Genomic DNA, 21,087 nt, shown 5'->3' with positions numbered 1-21,087 from the left:
TTGGGAATGTGAAAAAGTGGTAAACTAAATGGAATTTGCAATTATCATGATAGGAATAATATTGAAAACAGATCAATTCATTATGCACTTACTGTATACCAGCTACTGTTGTAAGAACTTTTTTCAGTAGCCCTTATTCTCAACTATCATCTTAGTATCTCCACTATACAGATGATGAAACAGAGACACTGAGCAGGGTAGTAACTTGATTAAGGCCCTATGTTTACAAAATGGTAGAATCAAGATTTGAACTCAAACAGTCTGATTCCAGGATCAACACTCTTAATTAACCCCTATACTATAAGTCAGTTGTCCTCTCCAAATTTGGAAGTAGTGTTTGTTTTTTTACACTTGTATGAAAATGATTGGAAACTACCTCCATTCCTCTTTGGTTAGATTTCTGAGCAGAAAATCCTTTCCTTACAGTGATGCTTAAGACTCTTCTGTGACAGTACCTAAAGTCTTTCTAAATCGAGCCTCTATATGAACTTGGACAAGTCCCTCACCTCAGTTATATCTCCTATCAATTGAGGGGTGGGATCAGATTAACTGTAAGCACTAAAATCCTATGATTTTTTTCCACTAGATACTGCCTACTGTGTGAAGGTAACAGGTGCCTTTAGCAGATTTTTTTTTTATCCCAATTTCAAATTATTTGAATTAACATTTACTTTGATCTTGAAGCAATAATTTTTTTTATTTTCTTTAAAGGATCTGTTTGAACCACAGACTGCTTTGTTGAGATATGTATTGGAGCAGCCTTATTCCAGGGATATGGTCTGCAATATGCTAGGTTTAAATAAGCAGGTACTGTACTATGCTGGAAACCAAGTAAATTCTGCATAGAATCTGCACTATTCTTTTCTCTTTTCTTTGCTAGAGCTAACTGAGCAAAACAGTTAAGAACTATTCGGTGATTTTTTTTTAATATATGGTTTTTTAAACAATGTATTGTTCCTATCATTTATATATTGCTTTAAAAATGTTTAAATTAAAAAGAAGATATTTTAAAAGTTGGTTTATTTTGCATTGCTTTTTTTTCTATAAGGCCAGTTTCAAGTATACCTTTTGCCAGAGAAACCTACACATGACTTAACCATAATTTTTTGATTTTTTTTTTTGTTGTTGTTTGGGTGCCTATTTTTATAACCCTTGGTATCTTCAGCGTGGCCTGACTGCTGATTTTTTCCCCCTTTTTGGTATATGTTTATTTTTGGTGGTTTAACATGTGGGAGGGTTTGTGCTGACTCTGGGTTCCTTGAGGCTGGCCTCATAGTCACTGTTTTGTCTTTTCTTTTTTTCTTCCTTTATTTTTGTTCTGTCCTGTCTTGTCCTGCCCATCCTCCAATGCTCTAGACCTTGAACATTGCTCAGGTATGTTCACAACCTTACTGTTGTATTGTGACTAACGATACGCTGGCCGCTTTGTAGCCACTGATTCCATTTAGAAAATACATGTATGGTCGGGGCTTGAAATTGGCAGGACCATGCTGAGACCAAGGCCACTAAAATGAATTTCTTCTTGGGATATGAGAGTTGTTTTTGGTGGATTGTTTTTGGTTTTGGTTTTTGGTGTTTGTTTTTTTATATTCTTTTTTTTTCTTTTTTCTTTTTTCTTTTTTCTTTTTTTTTTTTTTAACAAAGAGACAACACCTGGCACACAATAACGCCTGTCGCTTTTTGATGGGTTGTTTTTCCTTCCCACTCCATTTTACTTTTTTTTTTTTTTTTAAATACTTTAGGGCCAAAGCTCGCCTTGTGGAATTTTCAGAGATGGAAAGATGGATGGTGGCCTTTATCTTTCCAGATTATTAAAACATAAATAAATAACATCTATAAAAGTACTTATGTTGCTTTGCCTTAAAACAAAAACAAATTAAAAACAAAACAAAGAGGAAAAACTTTAATAGAGATATGTTATTTTAAAAAGTTGGAGTGGTAAACTTTATACAGGGAAGGTTTTTTTGGAAACATGGGGATTGACTAAGAAATGTCACACTCTTAGGTGACCCCACACCTGCTTGACAAACACCCTTCTTTGTCAGTCTTTGCCAGAAGTGTCCTCCTCCTAGAGTGGGCTCCTTGCAATTGAAGCTCACCTGTAGTGGGAGAAAAACACTGTGGCCAAACTTTATAAACCAAACTCTTATACGGTCCCAAGTCTGTTCCAGGACTTTTCACCTTTGAGATTTTAAACAAAATAGTGGTTCCAATTATTTTTGTTAAAAATTTTTGAGCCCAACATATTAAAATAGACCAGCTTTTTGCTTTTAAAAAGACGTTCTTGTCTAGGTTATATAAAATAGCGTTACTGTTTGCAATACTATAGTGAAGGTTGTGCCAGTGCTTCCATTTATAAAGCCCTATTTTTAAGGACATATAGCTTGGCCATAAAACTTGCTCAGTGTTGAAACTTTGCATGCCAAACCTCACCCTAGTAGCAGTATCTCTTTTATTATTTTAAGTTTTTTCTTCTGACAAATTTACCAAGTTTCCTTGTTTGGACAAGCCTATGTACATGTGAAACTGAAACTGCTTCACACTACAGTATCTGACAGTTCCTTCATATAACCTGTCAATTTAACATCTTAAATACCAAGTCATTAATTCTGATCAACTTTCACTTGAGTTAGAGGTAAGTATTTAGTCAACTTTGAAAGAATGCTTCATGCTATGTCTTAAAACTAATTTTTGCAATGAACTTTAAGTCATACTTGACTCAATTTTTCTTACAGTTTGGTGGATAAATGTACCCGTGGTCATTCAAGCTGCGAGTACCTTCCCCCAGATATCCTTAGTTATCATTAGCTTTTTTCACTTGGGATGCAGCTCTTCTTAAAGTAGAAATTGACAAAACAATTCATAGAAGAGTATTTCTGATTTGATTATTTTAGTAACAAGTTTCAACCTAAAAAAAGTTTATGACTAAGACATAAATCCATAAAAAATAAAGTTTATAATGGAAATGCTGACAGAACATTATAAGTATTGGTCCCACTGTAAACATTGTCAAAAGCTCACAATTCATCAGTAATTGTTTTGGTAGAAAACTCTGTAGTGAATGGACTTGTAGATGAAAGATATATGCTGAATTGACTTGATATATTATTTTTACCACCTAGAAAGTAGAGTAGAAAATGAGAATACAAAGTATAAATATATGATTAAAAATAAACAAGTTATCTTATCACATCTTTTATCATTACAGAACTATATCCTGCACTATACTTTCTTGTCCTTTCTCTAGCAATGCAATAATTTACTTAAAGCTTGAAACCTTTTAAGAGCTGTCCATATTGCATTTTCCAGTAGGAATTGGGCTATATTTTAACCTAAAGTCGGTCACATTCATAAAGTCATAAATAGCCCAGTTCTGTGACCATCAAGGTGGAGTGTTCACAGTGGAAGAATCCTGTTTTGTGTCTTTACACAACTTTGTGTTCTTTCTGCCAAATAAGAACATTACAAAACAGATATGCTCCTCAAGCTCTTCTGTGGTAGTGTGTAAACTCTGGCTACCCTGAGACAGTAAAGTACTAGACTAATCACTCAGTTATTTTTGTAAGGCACCATTGAAAGTGGTATTAACTGGCATAGGGTTCCAATTCTAATTGGCAGAGAATATGATAAATGGCATACAAAGGGATTTCTCTTCCCAACTTGTCCTGAATAGGTGTTGCTCTAAAATTGATTTCTAGCACTGAAATAGTGATTTGAAATTAACTTAAGCCCACCTAACTAAAATATGTTAAAGTTTTACCACAAAAGCAGTACCAGAACTATTAAAATTGTCAGGGCCACTTAATATAGGATATGGTTATTTAGACTGAAAAGCATTACCATTTGTTGTTTGGAATATTGGTGAAAGAATCAGGGTCATGAGTAGAGGTTAATGCTAGTGTCTCAGTTAATGCCTTGTGCCTCATTTTCAGCTTTTACCAAAGCTAAAAAATAAGTTTCCAATGCAGTTTGAGCTATTATGCAGAAATTAAATTGTTAAAATATTGAACTTGGATTCTTATTGTTTAAACAGGTTTTAACTAAATTTGCATATAGATATGATGAAAACTAGCTAGTTTCACTTACATGCCTGTTGCCTTGAAGACTTAAATTTACAAAAGCTTCAGAAAGCACATGGTAAATAGCCATAGACAAAGCATCCAGTGGCCTACCAAATTACCATAGCCTAGTGATTGATACTTAATCTTCATTAGATTATTAAACTGCTTTACAAATTTTCATTTGTTCCACTTTGTAAAATAATCTACATGGTGGAGAATATTAATTTTAATGTACTTATTTTTTAGTGAAGTAAACTAAAGCTAAACTTATCCTCAAGTAGTTAACACAGATCATTTTATATTTCAGCGGGGTTTTTTCTTTTTTTTATTTTTATTTTTGGTACTAATAAAATTGGTGAATAAACAAAGGAACTAAGCTATCCCAAAACTCAGTTTGAGAAATATCCTTAGCTTTAACCAAAACACCTGGGAAACATAGAGTTAATCCTGATAGATGTTCTGCCACACTCAGACACCAGGGCATTGGATGCCATAGAGATTCCGGACTCATGTAATTCTTAACAGAAAATTTAGAGGTAATTTAAGTCGTGGTATGTATTGAAAGATCATCAGCTTTAACTGTAAATTTCCCAGTTCTTACTTTGTCAAAATCGTAATATTTTTGGTTTTCCTCTTTAAATCATTAACTGTATGACTATTACAACACGGTTAAAGATATGTAGGTAAACATTTAGTTTTTTTAAATAAATAACTAATACTAAAAAGAAAAATTCCAAAACAACTCAGGTGCTAAAAACCAATTTTATTTAGTTTGTTCTTTTTTCCTGAAGTAGACTAACGGAAGACCATTGTGGATGGAGGAATAGATGACAAATTGGTTAGTTTCCAAAATAGAGGCAAATTCCCATCACTAATGAAAAATTCCTACTGGAAATCCTGGCTTTACTTCTTTTCACAAATTTTTCTGACTCTTGTATACTTTGAATGATTTCACTCTAAATTTGTGTTGTCTGACACATTTCTTAGGTTGTTGGTGGTTGGCAGAACTAGTGAATTTCAAGCCCTGTACACAGTAGTTTTGCATGCTGATTTAAGAAATAGTTTGTAGTGTTGTCTGTTGCACTTTGCTCTGCTTCATAATGATAATTACATTTGGAGGGAAAGTACTGTAGTCTCAACTGGTGGTGTTAATATTGCTATTTGTAAACCTGTAATGTGGTTGAACTGTGATCATGGCATTGTGTTTTTGGAAAAACTATGAAACAACCATTGATGCTTACTGTTTTGGATAGATGTTTGTTTTATTTGCATGCTTTAAGAAAGTGCAGCTATATTGGAGCTTTACAAGTTTGGAGCTGGCAAAGAGCATGCAAAAGAGGGGATGCTACTCATTATGTTTTGTTTTTTTTTTTCCAAATCCGTCCCCATTTTGCATTTTTTCCCTAAATTTGAAGAAATCATATCCCTTTTTCATGGCAAAAGACTAATAATTATGTCTAAAGTTTAGAGAGAAAGCATCTGTATTAGTAATTGCATTCACTAGAAAGGCTTCCAACTGCCTGGCCATTAAGTCATATAACATATTTTATAAAAGAAATATGAAAATGGCTTAAAATATGGCTTAACATATTTCTTTTGGTAAAAGTATATTTTTTTAAATCACTTTTAAAAGCATAAATCTTTTTGCCTCTAGAAAGGGAAGTTGCATTTTCATTTTTAGTGTTTAAATTCAATTCTTTTTCTTGTTTTAGATTTTAAAATAGTCTAATTTAAAATTAAAGCTGCATTATGTTTGGCTTCTAAGAAGGAAGAGCAGAGATTAACTTTGAGATCAGTTTTTTTGTAGAGGAAGTTTCCATTTCAGTATCAGGATCAGTAACACACATTGAAAAACAGATACTGAGTAATTGTAGCTATTTAGATACATCTCTATATGTAAAGTTAGTATAAACTTGTGGTGGTTGCTTTAAAATACGTAGATTCTCTGTTTGCTCTCATCACAATATTCGATTCTGGAGATTCGGGTTTTTTATATTTTGAGTTAGAATGCAAAATTAATACTGCTATCGTCATTTCATATGCTTTGTAAATTATCTTTTTTCAAAGGATAAATAACAAAATGTTCTATTGTGTAGTGCCCCTTGTCAAATTGAAACAATGACATGTGAGTGAAAGTCAAAAGTTAATAAGGAGTCTGTTTTCTATGAGATCCGGAAAGTAATTATTTTTATGGAACTCATCCTCTATGATAATGTAACATGATGCAGCTTTAATAGACTAAATCTAACCTTAACTCAACTTAAGTTCAACTTCATTCCATGCTTCTCAGCCTCTTGTTACAATTAATGTCCATTAACCAGTAACTTCTAAAACTAACCGGGAGGCTTTTGGAATACTGTATCTAATCTCTGCCCTACAGCACAAGCAGCGCTGCCCTGTGCTGGAGGACCAGTTGGTGGATCTGGTGGTTTATGCCATGGAGCGGTCCGAGACCGAGGAGAAGTTTGATGATGGCGGCACAAGCCAACTCCTGTGGCAGCATCTCTCAAGTCAGCTCATTTTCTTTGTGCTTTTCCAATTTGCAAGTTTTCCACATATGGTCCTTTCTCTTCATCAGAAGGTAAGTGCTAAATCTTTCATCAGAGTCACTTCACCTGTTGATGAGTATGTTTTAGACTGATAACGGACATTGCCTGGTGATTTCAGCAACAATAGAAGTTCTGAGCCCTAATTTCCATTTTGTGCAGTGCTTTTGTGGTTTCTAAACTTTTCACTTTCTTGTCACTATAAATACTGGTTTCAGTCATTTATTCCACATATTCATAGTGCAAGGATCAGGGAATACAAAATGAAAAGGCTCCATGCTACCCTCAAGGAGCAGCTTACTATTGGGAAAATATAAGAGTAAACAATTTGATTATAAATTAATAGTTCACATAACGGAAGCATGTTTTCCTGCAGTAGGTATGAAGAATAGTCCCTATTCCAGACGTCAGGTATGACTTTATCAGAGATCTTAAAGCTAGCACTTAAGGACAAGTAGAAATTTGCCAAGAGGAAAAGATAAGAAAGTGTTTCCATTGCAATAAGATGACCATTTGGAAAAAGATTAATGTGTGTGAGAACTAGAAAGAAAAATATAAACAGGAAAGTGTTGGTGAGATCAGGAAGGCGAGAAGACAAGACCAGACATGGAAAACTTTATATGGCCACATATTTGTTCTAAAGGTGTTTAGATCCTTTTTGGAAGGCAAATGAGGAGGGGAATGACATCATCATACACAAGTGGGAAGAATTACTGCTAATTGCCACATGTAGGTAGAGGGTGACATAAAGAGATGGAGGAGGACAAAATCAGAGACAAGGAAATTGTTAAGGGAGCCTTTGCAGTGATATGAGTGGGAGATGCTGATGGCCCAAACCAGAACAGAGAGGAGGAGTCCAAGACCAGATATGCTGATACAGGTATGCTGAGAATAGGACTTGGCCATGGATAGGTAACAGAGGGAGTACAGGAGTCTAGGATCATTTGGTTGTTTCTACTCTGGCAGTGAGTGAAAAAGTGGGACAATGAATCCAAAATAAAGACTACAAGTAGAAGAATGTATTTGTGGAAAAGTTGGTTTTATTGTAAGATTTTAAACACGGTGAATGGAAATAAATGTTGTTATACCTGTAACATCTCTACAACATGGATTATTTGGGGGAAACTTTTTTGTAAGCATTGTTAAAATCCTTCAAGCCACCAGTTAGTTACCCCCACTGCCACTCCCATGACATTTTATTTCTGTTACAATCTGCCGGAAACCAGGAATCGTTTTTGATAACTTCTTGAAGATTTTAAAAATTTTTTAAAGATTTTATTTATTTATTTGACAGAGATCACAAGTAGGCAGAGAGGCAGGCAGAGAGAGAGAGGGGGAAGCAGGCTCCCCGCTGAGCAGAGAGCATGATGTGGGGCTCTATCCCAGGACCCTGGGTTCATGACCCAAGCCGAAAGCAGAGGCTTTAACCCACTGAGCCACCTAGGTGCCCCAAAGATTTTAAATTTAAAAAAAAAAACAAAACCTTTTGGTATCATGAGGTATTGCTTGTGTTTGATGAGCTATTTTAAGTAATTATCTCATATTAAACTTGATTCTCTTGGATACATGGTCAATCTAGTCCTAATCCTGTTTCTAAAACATTTAACTTTTGGTATGCACAGCTGTTTTGGGAGTCAGGGAGGAAACATATATAGAATATAAAAATAATTTAAAAGGCTTTGCTTGGTGTGTCTTGAGTTGAGGCTAAATACTTTGTAAATGCCAAAGCTAGATGCTAACTTTTGGACACCAGGGTTTCTCCTGGTTTTTTGTTTTGTTTTGTTTTTCTTTAAAGTTTTACTACATCCGTCTCTTTAACCAGCTGGATAGATGTGTATTTAAACATCTTTTACAGTTAGCAGGGCGAGGACTGATTAAAGGCAGAGATCATCTAATGTGGGTTCTCCTGCAATTCATTTCTGGAAGTATTCAGAAAAATGCGCTAGCTGATTTTCTCCCTGTCATGAAGCTCTTTGACCTTCTATACCCAGAAAAAGAAGTAAGTTTTATAAAATAGTTAACAGTATGATGATTGGTTTATGTCTAATTTATATGTAGTGTGATTTTGTGAAAAGATCACTGGATTTGGAAGCTGAAAACCTGAGTTCTTTCGCAATTCTGTGACTAACCATAATTGGGGTGGACATCAATCCCTCTTAACATTAGTTTACTCATATGTAAAGTGAAGAAATTGAACTAGATTATTTCTGAAGTTTATTTTAAATTACAGTTGAATATCTTGTATAGCAAGCTCTTTCTCTACATTCTAAATAGGTTTACAGTTTTGAGCATTAAGCTGTTTTAATCTGTATACATTACTGACATCAACTGAGATCAACTGACATCAGTATTGATATCTTTTTTGTTTGTTTGCCAATTGAGTATGTTCCACCTATTTTATTATATGAGTATTTGAGTAATCTATGGTATATTTTGATGATTGCCAGTTTTTAAAATACATTTTGTTATGGAAATTTTTAAATGCACTAAGAGGTAGAGTGAATAGAAAAATAAACTGCTATGTACTCATTACCAAGAAATATTTTTTAAGTTTTTTGTTAGTTTCAGGTGTGTAAGAGAATGATTCAACAATTCTATACATTACTCTGTGCTCATGATGATAAGTGTACCCTTTAATCCCCATTACCTAGTTCACCCATCCCCCTATCTACCTCCCCTCTGGTAACCATGTTTATTCTCTATAGTTAAGAGTATTTCTTGGTTTGTTTCTCTCTCTCTCTTTTTTATTTCTTTGCTCAGTTGTTTTGTTTCTTAAATTCCACATAGGAGTGAAATCCTATGGTATTTGTCCTTCTCTAACTGACGCTGTATCCATGTTGTTGTAAATGGCAAGATTTCATTAGTTTTTATGACTGAATAATTTTCCATTTTATGTATACACACACACACATACATACACGCTGTATCTTCTTCATTCCCTCTCTCAGTGGACACTTGAGCTGTTTCCATAATTTGGCTGTTGTAGATAATGCTGCAATAAACATAGGATGCATGTATTCTTTTGAATTTGTGCTTTTGTATTTTAATACCCAGTAGTGCGTTCAATTACTGTATTGTAGGGTAGTTCTATTTTTAACTTTCTGAAGAACGTCCATTCTGTTTTCCGTAGTGGCTGCATCAGATTGCATTCCCACCAGTAGTGCAAGAGCTTTCCTCTTTCTCTGCATCCTTGCTGACACTTGTTTCTTGTGTTTTGAGTTTAGCCATTCTGATAGATGTGAGGGGATATCTCATTGTAGTTTTAAGAAGTATCCTTGCTTCATCTTTCCACTCATCATTTTTGTTAACACTAGACAATTTTTTTTTAAGATTTTATTTATTTATTCGACAGACAGAGATCACAAGTAGGCAGAGAGGCAGGCAGAGAGAGAGCAGGGGAAGCAGGCTCCCCGCTGAGCAGAGAGCCCAATGTGGGGCTCGATCCCAGGACCCTGAGATCATTACCTGAGCCGAAGGCAGAGGCTTAACCCACTGAGCCACCCAGGTGCCCCAACACTAGATAATTTTAAAGCAAATTGCAGACATCCATGTCCTTTCCCCCATCAGTATACAATATATGTATATGTGTGATAGTGTATATTATCGTACTTATTTAGATTGTGTATTTCTTAATTGTTAGATGTTCCTGAAAAGCATATATGCGACTTTTAGAAATTCTGTGTTTTCAGTATATTCATCACATTCAGTAAAATTTTATGATGTATTTGTTTTTTAAAGAATATAATTTTTAAATGATTATGAATGCCTCATGACAGTAGGAAAATTCAGCTAAGCATCTTTGAATTTCTGTTAATTTCTTGGCAAGAAAAAACAATCCTGTAATTACATTTTCATTATTTTATAGCTGTTAGATCTTTTGATTTGTAGTATTGAATAGTCAAAGAACAATTAAAGTTAAATTAATAAAGGATATTTTAAAAAGAGATATATCGATAATGGATTATTAGAATACATATAATTAGTTAATTCTTCTCTTTCATATCATATGCCTATTGTTATTTTCCAGTATATCCCAGTTCCTGATATTAACAAACCCCAGTCAACTCATGCCTTTGCAATGACTTGCATTTGGATTCATCTCAATAGAAAAGCCCAAAATGACAACTCTAAGCTACAGATTCCAATACCTCATTCCCTAAAGCTTCACCATGAGTAAGTAATTTGTAGCTTAACAGTTAATTTTTTTAATTAATAAGTAGTATATTCTAGGCTAATCTTGGTCTCAGTATTTGTATCAAGTATGGAAATCTCCCCACACGGACTGGGGATAAAGGTGAATATTTAATGGGCAATGGCCTACCAAGAAAAATTGACCAATACCTATATCAGAAAACAACTCAAAAATTTTTATATGTATGCAGACATATATATATATATTTAATTTCCAGGTCTAATTTTTGCTTTTACATGTTTTACCTTAATTAAAGTTCTTACTTTCCAAAAGCATGTGAAAGTGTTTCAAAATTTCTTAAGTACTCAGGATCTGAGAATGATCTGACAGATGTCTTCACTCCCTGGGCAGCAGGGATTATTTGAGCTGCTCTGGCTGGTGTGCTCCCTTACACCATTTCCAGAGTTGTGATTACGCAGAGAAGATTCCCTTGTTAGATAGACTTGGTTTTAGACAGTCAGCAGTGTTAGGAACACCTGAACTTCCCACCTAGAACTTCTGACAGGGACTGCCAAATCTCTTCATAGGAAACTGTAGGGTATGCAGACTTCACATTTCATTTGGCTTTCCCTTTATGAGATATTGCTTAATATCTTTTCACAGTGACATCTATAATGATGCCACATTGTTGTGCTTAACCAAATAGATAATAAATAGAAATCAAGTTCATGAACTCTTGAGTTATTTCTTCATTATCTGAATCTTCCATGTATATAGTAATACTTAGCAAATATCCATTAATTGATAACTTGTGATTACTTAAGTTCTTTTTGAAATGCTACTCAAACTTTTCTGTGTTTCCACTCTGCATTTGGGGCAGAAACTATAATACCTGTAGGAATAAAGATAGTATTAGTAAATCATTTCATGAAATTGAATGTTTTTTAAAGCACAGACTTAACTTTCTGGAAATTATTTGCATTTTTTACTGTTTAATGGTACTTGAACTTTTAGGTTCCTACAGCAGAGTCTTAGAAATAAAAGTTTACAAATGAATGACTATAAGATTGCCTTGCTGTGTAATGCATACTCTACAAATTCAGAATGTTTTACATTACCCATGGGAGCTCTGGTAGAAACTATTTATGGAAATGGAATTATGAGAGTACCTCTTCCTGGAACAAGCTGCTTGGCTTCAGCATCTATTACTCCCCTACCCATGAACCTCCTGGATTCACTGACAGTTCATGCCAAAATGAGGTATGTTCTTTTTATTTGGTCCTGTATCAGGGAATTGATACCAGTGTCATATAGGTTTTATTTCATGATTGTGTGTGTGTTTTATGGTCAAATATACTTTTTAAAAAATGATTAGATTTATTTTATTACAAAAATAATATTTATTATAGGAATTCTAAAGTATACAAATAAACCTCAAGAAAATATTACCATAATCTCTTCATGAGAAACAAGCATTATAAAATTTTTTGGTGTATGTTCTGAGGCTTTTTTTTCCCTATGTATAAATATATGCGTTTATGGGTTGAGATTTTTCTTTTAACAAAATGGATTCTTACTGCGATATTTTTTTCTTTAAAAGATTTTATTTATTTGAGAGAGAGTGATATCAATGGGAGGAGAGGCAGAGAGAGAGGGAGAAGCAGACTCCCCACTGAGCAGGAAGCCAGATGCAGGATTTGATTCCAGGACCCTGAGATCAGTACCTGAGCAGAAGGCAGACACTTAATCAAATGAGCCACTCAATGCGCCCTGCAGTACTCTTTCATAACCATCATTTCCCCATAAGGATCTGTCAACTCTTTCTAGTGTTTTTTAAAAACATCTGTTTTTAATTTCTGTGAAGAAGTCTTTTTTGTGTGGCTATATATGGTTATTTAGCCAGTTCCACATTGTTGGACATGAATTATTCGCAGGGTTTTAGTATTATAATGATGTCTAAACTACCTTTAAGACTGTCTTTGCATCTACCTATAAAACGTTTTTATTAAATAATTTGCTGGAAGTAGAATTGCTGAGTCCAGGGATACGAAAATTGTAATGCCTATGCTATATTGATTATAAACAGGGATGATTTTAGAATTGACGTTATCGTTTTCTAAAAAGACAGAAATGGCTCTGTTGGTTGTGATTCTAGAAACCCAAGTACCCCTAGGAGCCAAGCTGACAATGTAGGTGAGTCCCACATGCTGCTGAGTGAAAGAGAGCCAGATATTCATGCACATGCAAGTATGTGTATCTAGAAGGAATGGAGGCTGAATGAAGCGTGCAGGGCTTACCTCGTGGTGTTGCCATTTTAGCTCATTTCTATAATGTAAGAATGTAGACTAGTGTAGCTTGATCTTCTAAATTTTTTGAGAAGGGCTAGAAATCCAGATTTTTTTTTTTAAGATTTTATTTATTTATTTGTCAGAGATCACACGTAGGCAGAGAGGCAGGCAGAGAGAGAGGAGGAAGCAGGCTCCCCGCCGAGCAGAGAGCCCAATGCGGGGCTCGATCCCAGGACCCTGAGATCATGACCTGAGCCGAAGGCAGAGGTTTTAACCCACTGAGCCACCCAGGTGCCCTAGAAATCCAGATTTTTATTTCTGGTCTTTTAGCTCTTAAGTATTGGCTCAGAGTTCAGACACTATGTAGATACAAGAGAATGCATTTGTGGGACATCGGTTCTAGAAGAATCATACTCTTTTTCTAATGGTAAACGTTCTCATAGCATTATACATGTGCTTTACCTGCTGTGTGACAGAGTTGAGTTTGGATCTTAGCAGTGATTTTTTTAAGTAATTATGTAATAAAAGTCATTTAATTTCTCAAATAGTTTTAGTTACATATTTGAAAAAGAAAACCAGACTAAAACCATTTATACATGCTCTTTTTGTTTAAATGATTTTGGGGTTTTTGGTTTGTGTGTGTTTTAGTCTTTTTTTTTTTTAATTCAAGTATGTTTTTATGAGTCATACCCAAATTTTGCTTTTGCATGAGCAAAGGGATCCTGATGCACATTGAAAGCACCATGGAAACCAGAATTAGTCTCAGTGCATCACTATCAAGTGTCCTGCACAACTTAAATGATTAAAATGGAACTCATGCATTTCATGTATTTAAGTTTAGATATATACCAGATTCCTTATGAGTAACTGCTTATCTATTTCAAAAATATGGATTTTTTTCTTTTCTTTTGTTTTTCCTCAGCCTTATCCATAGCATTGCTACCAGAGTGATAAAACTTGCTCATGCAAAATCCAGTGTGGCCTTGGCTCCAGCCCTGGTGGAAACTTACAGTCGTTTATTGGTGTATATGGAAATAGAGTCCTTGGGCATCAAAGGATTTATCAGTAAGACAGGACTTTTCTGGTGTTTATAGCCATTAACGCATTCATTAGTTCAACAGGGATTCTTTTAGGCCCTGGGGATACAATAGTGTGCAGATGTCATTGCCATCATAGAGATTACCTGCTAATGAGGGAGACAGACAGAAAAATAAACGAAGTATGGAATATGTCAGATGATAAGTCTTATGGAGAAAAACCAAGCAAAAAAGAGGGATAAGAGTGTGAGAGTCAGGAGAGTGAGTTGTACTTTAAAGTTATGATAAGAAAGGAGTATTGTTCACGTATTGCATGGATACCTGGATGTGGTGCATATACAATGAATTTTGGAACACTGAAAAGAAAATAAAATGAAGTTTTAAAGGGGGTATTTTGTTAAGTGCTTGGGAGACAGTGAGCTAGACAGACATGGTCCCTATTCTCATGCAAGAATGTGTGGTCCCGTGTGCTGCTTCTGCTGGTTTGGCCCAGGGGCTCTATCTGACTGGCAAAGGAGTTTTCTGCATTTCAGTAGATAGCTTATAGTGTCTGTTAATTGTTATGCAGTTCTAAGTAATAGATACTTTCTAATATAGAAGTGTTTTTCTGATTCATGGTAATTACAACTTTTTAGTAATACAGTATAATTTTAATTTGAACCATAATTACTTTTCTTCCCAGATAATTGAGGGTTGAATACAGCTTTTTTGGGAGAGAGGAAAGAATAAGAGTGGGTGTCGTGCAATTTGTATGTTAAAAAATGATCCTCATGCTTCAGAAGATTGGGAACATTAATGTTATGAAAGTAATTTAAAAAACAACTGAGAAGTGAGGAAGGGTAATTTTTTTTCATATGTTGTCTCATTTTTTCAGATGAGCTTGAGTACCATTTGTCATAGTCCAACAAAAAAAAAAAAAAGCAAACTTGGTATTCTAATTAGGATATGGATTTTTTTTCCTTACCATTAAGGAAAAATTAATGGAGAAAATTTGGAAAGTGTGTATGTGTGTGTTTATGATCAAATCTTGACACAGATTTTACTCCATATGACTTTTCTTCAATGTCTTTTAACGCATAGCTTTTATAATTGGTACCTTAAATTGTCTTGTTCCTCGAGGTCAACTTTTGCCTACTGTTTTCAAGTCCCATGCCTGGGGGATCTTACACACACTTCTTGAGATGTTCAGCTACCGGATGCACCACATCCAGCCGCATTACAGGGTGCAGCTCCTGAGCCATCTTCATACTCTAGCCGCCGTTGCACAAACCAACCAGAACCAGCTCCATCTCTGGTGAGCTCTGGGATGACGGTCTTTCCCTAAGATTTCTTAGAAACTGTGTTGGACATGGGGAACTTAATCCCTTATAGTATTTGTATTCATGTGTCATAAATCTCCTCTGCTTCTAGGGTATTTTATTTCCAATACAGAAGAAATAGAGGACAGCTTTTTAAATAGGAAGTTATTAAGGTAATTCAGGCCTCGCCTGGTGATCTTTGGCCTGAGAATGAGTACTTCCAGGGCCTTTGACAAAATGTTCTAGTTTATTCCTTTAGAATATTGGATTTAGGGGCGCCTGGGTGGCTCAGTGGGTTAAGCCACTGCCTTTGGCTCAGGTCATGATCTCAGGGTCCCGGGTTCGAGCCCCACATCAGTCTCTCTGCTCAGCGGGGAGCCCGCTTCCCCCTCTCTCTCTGCTTGCCTCTCTGCCTACTTGTGATCTCTCTGTCAAATTTTAAAAAAAAAAAATTAAAAAATTAAAAAAATATATTGGATTTAAATACACTTCAGATTATGGTTAAATTATCATGTCACTTTGATTTAGCTTTAAGTGAAAATATATTTCAGATTGAAAAATGTGATTTTTGAAATGCTGTATATTCAGGTGAAATTGTGTAATCCTATAAGCTATGAGCTACCTTTTTCAAATGAGTAGTGTTAGATGGTTTTGCTATAAAATTTGGCACCTCGGTTTTTTAATTTTTTTTATTTTTTTGGCACCTCAGGTTTTTAAAACTAAACAAAGCTCATTCTCACATGAAGGAGGAGGGTGTTTTTTTAATCAAAGAACAGAAATTCGTAGTTTTCATGTTTTTCCATTTAATCAATCTAGAATTAGATTTAAATCTATAATTCTGAAACTTTATATGTAACTTAACTTTTGCATTTCTTTTTGTTTTCCCACCTTTCAGTGTTGAGAGCACTGCACTTCGGCTTATAACAGCATTAGGGAGCTCGGAGGTCCAGCCACAGTTTACACGCTTCCTAAGTGATCCCAAAACAGTGCTGTCCGCAGAATCCGAGGAGCTGAACCGAGCCTTGATATTGACCTTAGCTAGAGCAACTCACGTAACAGGTACAGTGAATATGGTGGTTACCACTGACAAAAACAGATGAATTAGAGCATGCAGTGTCCCTACTGATTATTAAGGGGATAACATACTGAAAAGATCCGTTTAATTTGTTTGGAAAAAATAATGGTTGTTTTAATACTTTCACCAGTTTAGTCATTAATGTAGTTTCTTCTGTGTACTCTTATTTTAACTGAATTGAGCTTCAGTTTTCAGCCATTTTACATCATTTTTAGGTAGTGGTTCTTGAGGTTTTTGGTCTCAGGACCACTTTACACTCTTAAAAATAAAAAAAGAAATTCCCAAAGATTTTCTATTTATATGGATTTTATCTATCAATATTTACTTTATTAGATATTAAGATAGATGCTTTTGAAAAATTTTTTAATTTAAATTCAATTTAGGTAATATACACTGTATTATTAGGTGGATGCTTTTTTAATATTTTTGACTCACTTAAAAATAATAAACTTATATATTAACATAAATGGCATATTTTTTTTGTGAAAAATAAACTATATATTCTCCAGACAAAACTTTAATGAGAAGAGGCACCATTGTTTCACATTTTTTGCATCTCTCTTTAATACCTGTTGTAAAAGAAGCTTTGCTGGATTCTCATATTTACTTCTACATATCATCTACTGTAATATGTTATTTTAGAACTAAAAAAAATATGGCCCCACACAAGTAAGAGGTTTTAGGGGAGGAGTGTTTTAATGGCCTTTTCCAATAATTGTGAATTCTCTGATGTCACACAAAATTGGACAGGTGATGGTTTCTCAAACACTAGTTGCAGCGTAGAATCCAAAGTTCTATCAGTTACCTTTGTGGACTCTTAATTATAATCCTGTGGTCTCTTTTGCACACCTAATGGATTTTTAAAATTCATGTATATTTTGGGGTGCCTGGGTGGCTCAGTGGGTTAAGGCCTCTGCCTTCAGCTTGGGTCATGATCCCAGGGTCCTGGGATTGAGCCCTGCATCTGGCTGTCCACTCAGCAGGGAGCCTGCTTCCCTTCCTCTCTCTGCCTGCTTCTCTGCCTACTTGTAATCTCTGTCTGTCGAATAAATAAATAAAATCTTTAAAAAAAAAATTCATGTATATTTTATAACTTCATGAATTAGTTTTTGGAAAGCTTTGGTTCACTGTGTTATGTAGATCTTATAAATGTAGGCGCAGTTCACTATTCAGTATCTTAAAATCACATTTGTTAATATTGCTGCAAATTTCATTAGGAAAATCATTAAGTTTTGGAAAACTATAAGGCTTATAGTAGTGGATACAGGTTTTCCAAAATTTTGATTCTTCACTGGAAAAGTCAAATTTTATCATTGGCAAAAGATGTGGTCATTTGTTTTCCTTGAAGTAACAAGTTCCCTTTGTTAATTTTCAAGAAAATTTCTGCTTAATGCCCAAATCCGAATAACTGTAGTTTTCTGTCAGATGTTCTTTCAAATAAAAGTGGAGTTCCAATAAAAAAAAGGAGCTAACTTAACTCAATATTCCACACATGATCTTAGCCAAAAGGCCAAGAAGAGATTTAACTGAATATTTAAACAAAATTAGAAGTATTTTTTCTTAAGATACCCATCATATTTTGAAGGGTAGCTGGGACACTTTATGCATACTTCCATTGTTATCATAACATAAAATTAGATGTACTTAAGGGCTAAGATACATTCCTTTCACTACTTCAGGTATATTATTGAATAAAATTGGCACTTCCCCTCTACAGCCTCTCTCCCCCATGAGAGCGTAGTGAAGATTACAGTGGCTGTTAGTATAGTCTGGTGCCACTGTTTGAATGTTCTGGGGGCCAGCAGTTTTACTTACCATTCCCTTTGCTCCATCAGTGCACATATCAACACAGTAAAAAGGTTAGTACTATCTTCTTATTACTTTAATAGTTTTGACCACATCAAATCCTTGAAAGGATATATTGGGGACCCACAGAATCTGCAGACCATACTTTGAAAACTGCTGTTTTAAAGAAGTAGTTATTGAATTTAGCAACCTCAAATACCTTTGTGTGAACTATCTTATTTTACATAAATTAATCTTCTTGATTTAGAGAGTTAAAGTCTTTAGCTATTTCAACCACTAGAAAAGATACTTTCTTAATTCTGTTTCCTTGGTTCAAGAAAGTGGTGATACCTCGTTGTCAGAGTGAACTACATGAGCAGTCATGGTGGGCCTGTATCACTGTTAGACCACTGGTGCTCTGTAACCTTAAAAAAAAAAAAAATTGCAAGGGCACCTGGGTGGCCAGTCAGTTAAGTGTCCAACTCTTGGTCTCAGCTCAGGTCTTGATCTTAGGGTCATGAGTTCAAGTCCCATGTCAGGCTCCACACTGGGTATGGAGCCTACTTAAAAAAAAAAAAAAAAAAAAGATTGCAATATCTTTTGTCTTCTTTTCATTAATTGTGCTCATATTTACTAATTAATCATTCAAATTATTTATAAACTAAGAACATAAGTTTAAATTGAATATAACTAGTTAAGCAATGAGCGTATTGCTATGCAATTCAATGGGTGTACATAATTGTTACTTTCCTTATGATATCACTTATAAATTGTGGGTCATTTATATCTGGATTACATCTGTTTGTTTATGTTTAGATTTTTTTACAGGCTCTGATTCAATTCAGGGAACTTGGTGTAAAGACATACTTCAGACCATCATGAGTTTTACTCCTCATAATTGGGCATCACACACTCTTAGCTGTTTTCCAGGCCCACTACAGGTAATTTGGTCTTAATTACATATTGAATGTATACAAAGTCATTTTTTCCATTTAATATATATGAAATCATTCTTCCCCATTAACTCATTTCTTCCCACTTAGTGTTATTTTAGAGAGTTTGTTTTAGTGATTTCCAAAGGAAATTAGCTTATATTTCCTTTTTTAAAAATCTTTGCTATTCCAGAGTCTCTTGAGTTGTTCCTTGTCCTACTCCAGAACTGGATATATTCCTAAAAATAAAATTTTCATTTTATCTTATTAGTTAACAGTTTTAGAATCTTGTGAGAATTAACACATTACCTGAAAAAATGTCTCTCTCTTAGAACTGAAATAGGGAGAAATACAGCTTAACAGAGCCTCACAGAATACACATTATTACACTTGACTGAATTTTTTTTTTAATCACACAGAAAAACTATTAACTTGGCTTTTATGATATGGAGAAAGGAAAACCTCATTTGTCCTCTACTTTTCAGAGAAAAGTTTAAGCGTAGTGAGCATCTGCTTTTTAGAACTACCAATAGGGCTAGAGCAGTAGTTCTCAAACTTACCAGAATTACCTAGAGGGCTTGTTCAGATAGACTGCTGAATTTAGAATTCAGTAGGTCTGGAATGGGGCCCAAGTCTACATTTCTTACAGGTGCCAGGTGATACTGATACTGATGGTCTGAGGTAGAATAATGGATTTTCCTTATAGAGATAACAAAATATGTAACGAAAATGTACATACATTTCTTTCTTTCTTTCTTTCTTTTTTTTTTTTTTTTCCAAAGATGAACAGAAGATCAACAGGTGATTGAGAAGGCTCTGAATTCAGGCTTGCTTGGAATTTCTGCTTAGGAAGTCTAGGAAAGGAATCTTTGAGATAATCTCCTCAAGCCTGTGTATTTTCCCATTATAGAAATTCAGGTTTTGATTACTAAGTTGCCTGAGGTCACACAAAGTTTATTAGTATCAGAATCAAGCCTAGAACTGGTTTCTTGACTCTATAGCGAGTGCTCTTCTTTTTAGTATAACCCTTGACGTAAACTTCTGATCTTCCTTTTAGGCATTCTTCAAGCAAAATAATGTACCTCAGGAAAGCCGTTTTAATCTGAAAAAAAATGTGGAGGAGGAATATAGGAAGTGGAAGTCAATGACCAATGAAAATGACATCATTACCCACTTCTCTATGCAAGGCTCTCCTCCTCTCTTTCTTTGTCTTCTCTGGAAAATGCTCTTAGAAACAGATCATATTAATCAAATTGGCTATAGGTAAGCCAGAAACCTAGATCAGCATTCCATGTGACAAACCGTTATACCATATAGCAATATAACTTATTTTTTACTCTGTTTTCTAGAGTATTAGAAAGAATTGGAGCCAGGGCCCTGGTAGCCCATGTGAGAACATTTGCAGATTTCTTAGTATATGAGTTCTCTACATCAGCTGGGGGTCAGCAACTCAACAAATGCATTGAAATTCTTAATGACATGGTATGGAAGTATAACATTGTTACACTGGACAGATTAATTCTCTGCCTGGTAAGAATACGCTTATTTAAGAATAAATTTCTAAGCTGCTTCATTCTCTTTTGGATCAAGGTGTGCTACTGACAGATCTTGCGCTAATCTAGCTATATTGCTTCTAAGGATTTAATGAAATTGTACTATTATCAAGCATTGCTATCACTTCCCTAAGGAACTAGAGATTTCCCAGTGTCTTTATTCATTCATTCAGCAAGTATGTATTAAATTTCTACTGTGTTCTATGCATAGAAAGTATAGAAATAAATAAGACAGTCATGGTCTGGCCTTGTGATACTGTAAAAGTACAAGCAATTAGCCCCTGAGTTGACTTCCAAAGGCTGCCACTAGAGGCAGAAAGTGGTAAAAAAAAAAAAAAAAAAAAAAGTCATTGTATTTCTTTGCAGAGTGCTAATAATCA

General features: G+C 34.8%; 1 protein-coding gene across 4 annotated transcripts in view; it reads left to right on the top strand.

Annotated features, from left to right (window-relative positions):
• The window catches only part of MED23 (mediator complex subunit 23), a 42,631-nt gene that overhangs the window by 9,995 nt on the left and 11,549 nt on the right, over positions 1 to 21,087 (top strand). For 2 of the 4 annotated variants that reach the window (XM_032843499.1, XM_032843502.1), the window contains exons 10-21: positions 712 to 807; positions 1,357 to 1,374; positions 6,442 to 6,642; positions 8,463 to 8,606; positions 10,635 to 10,780; positions 11,754 to 11,999; positions 13,950 to 14,092; positions 15,184 to 15,358; positions 16,258 to 16,421; positions 19,039 to 19,163; positions 20,212 to 20,417; positions 20,504 to 20,684. In XM_032843499.1, the coding sequence (XP_032699390.1) occupies positions 712 to 807; positions 1,357 to 1,374; positions 6,442 to 6,642; positions 8,463 to 8,606; positions 10,635 to 10,780; positions 11,754 to 11,999; positions 13,950 to 14,092; positions 15,184 to 15,358; positions 16,258 to 16,421; positions 19,039 to 19,163; positions 20,212 to 20,417; positions 20,504 to 20,684 (1,845 nt within the window). The remainder of the gene's footprint in view (positions 1 to 711; positions 808 to 1,356; positions 1,375 to 6,441; positions 6,643 to 8,462; positions 8,607 to 10,634; positions 10,781 to 11,753; positions 12,000 to 13,949; positions 14,093 to 15,183; positions 15,359 to 16,257; positions 16,422 to 19,038; positions 19,164 to 20,211; positions 20,418 to 20,503; positions 20,685 to 21,087) is intronic. The other 2 variants (XM_032843500.1, XM_032843501.1) reach the window with 2 other exon arrangements.

The sequence above is a fragment of the Lontra canadensis genome, unplaced genomic scaffold (genome assembly GCF_010015895.1).
Source record: "Lontra canadensis isolate GAN:19392208 unplaced genomic scaffold, GSC_riverotter_1.0 scaffold141, whole genome shotgun sequence".
Lineage (NCBI taxonomy): Eukaryota > Metazoa > Chordata > Mammalia > Carnivora > Mustelidae > Lontra > Lontra canadensis.
Note: the sequence above shows the minus strand (reverse complement) of the source record. Positions and strands in the feature narration are given on the sequence as shown.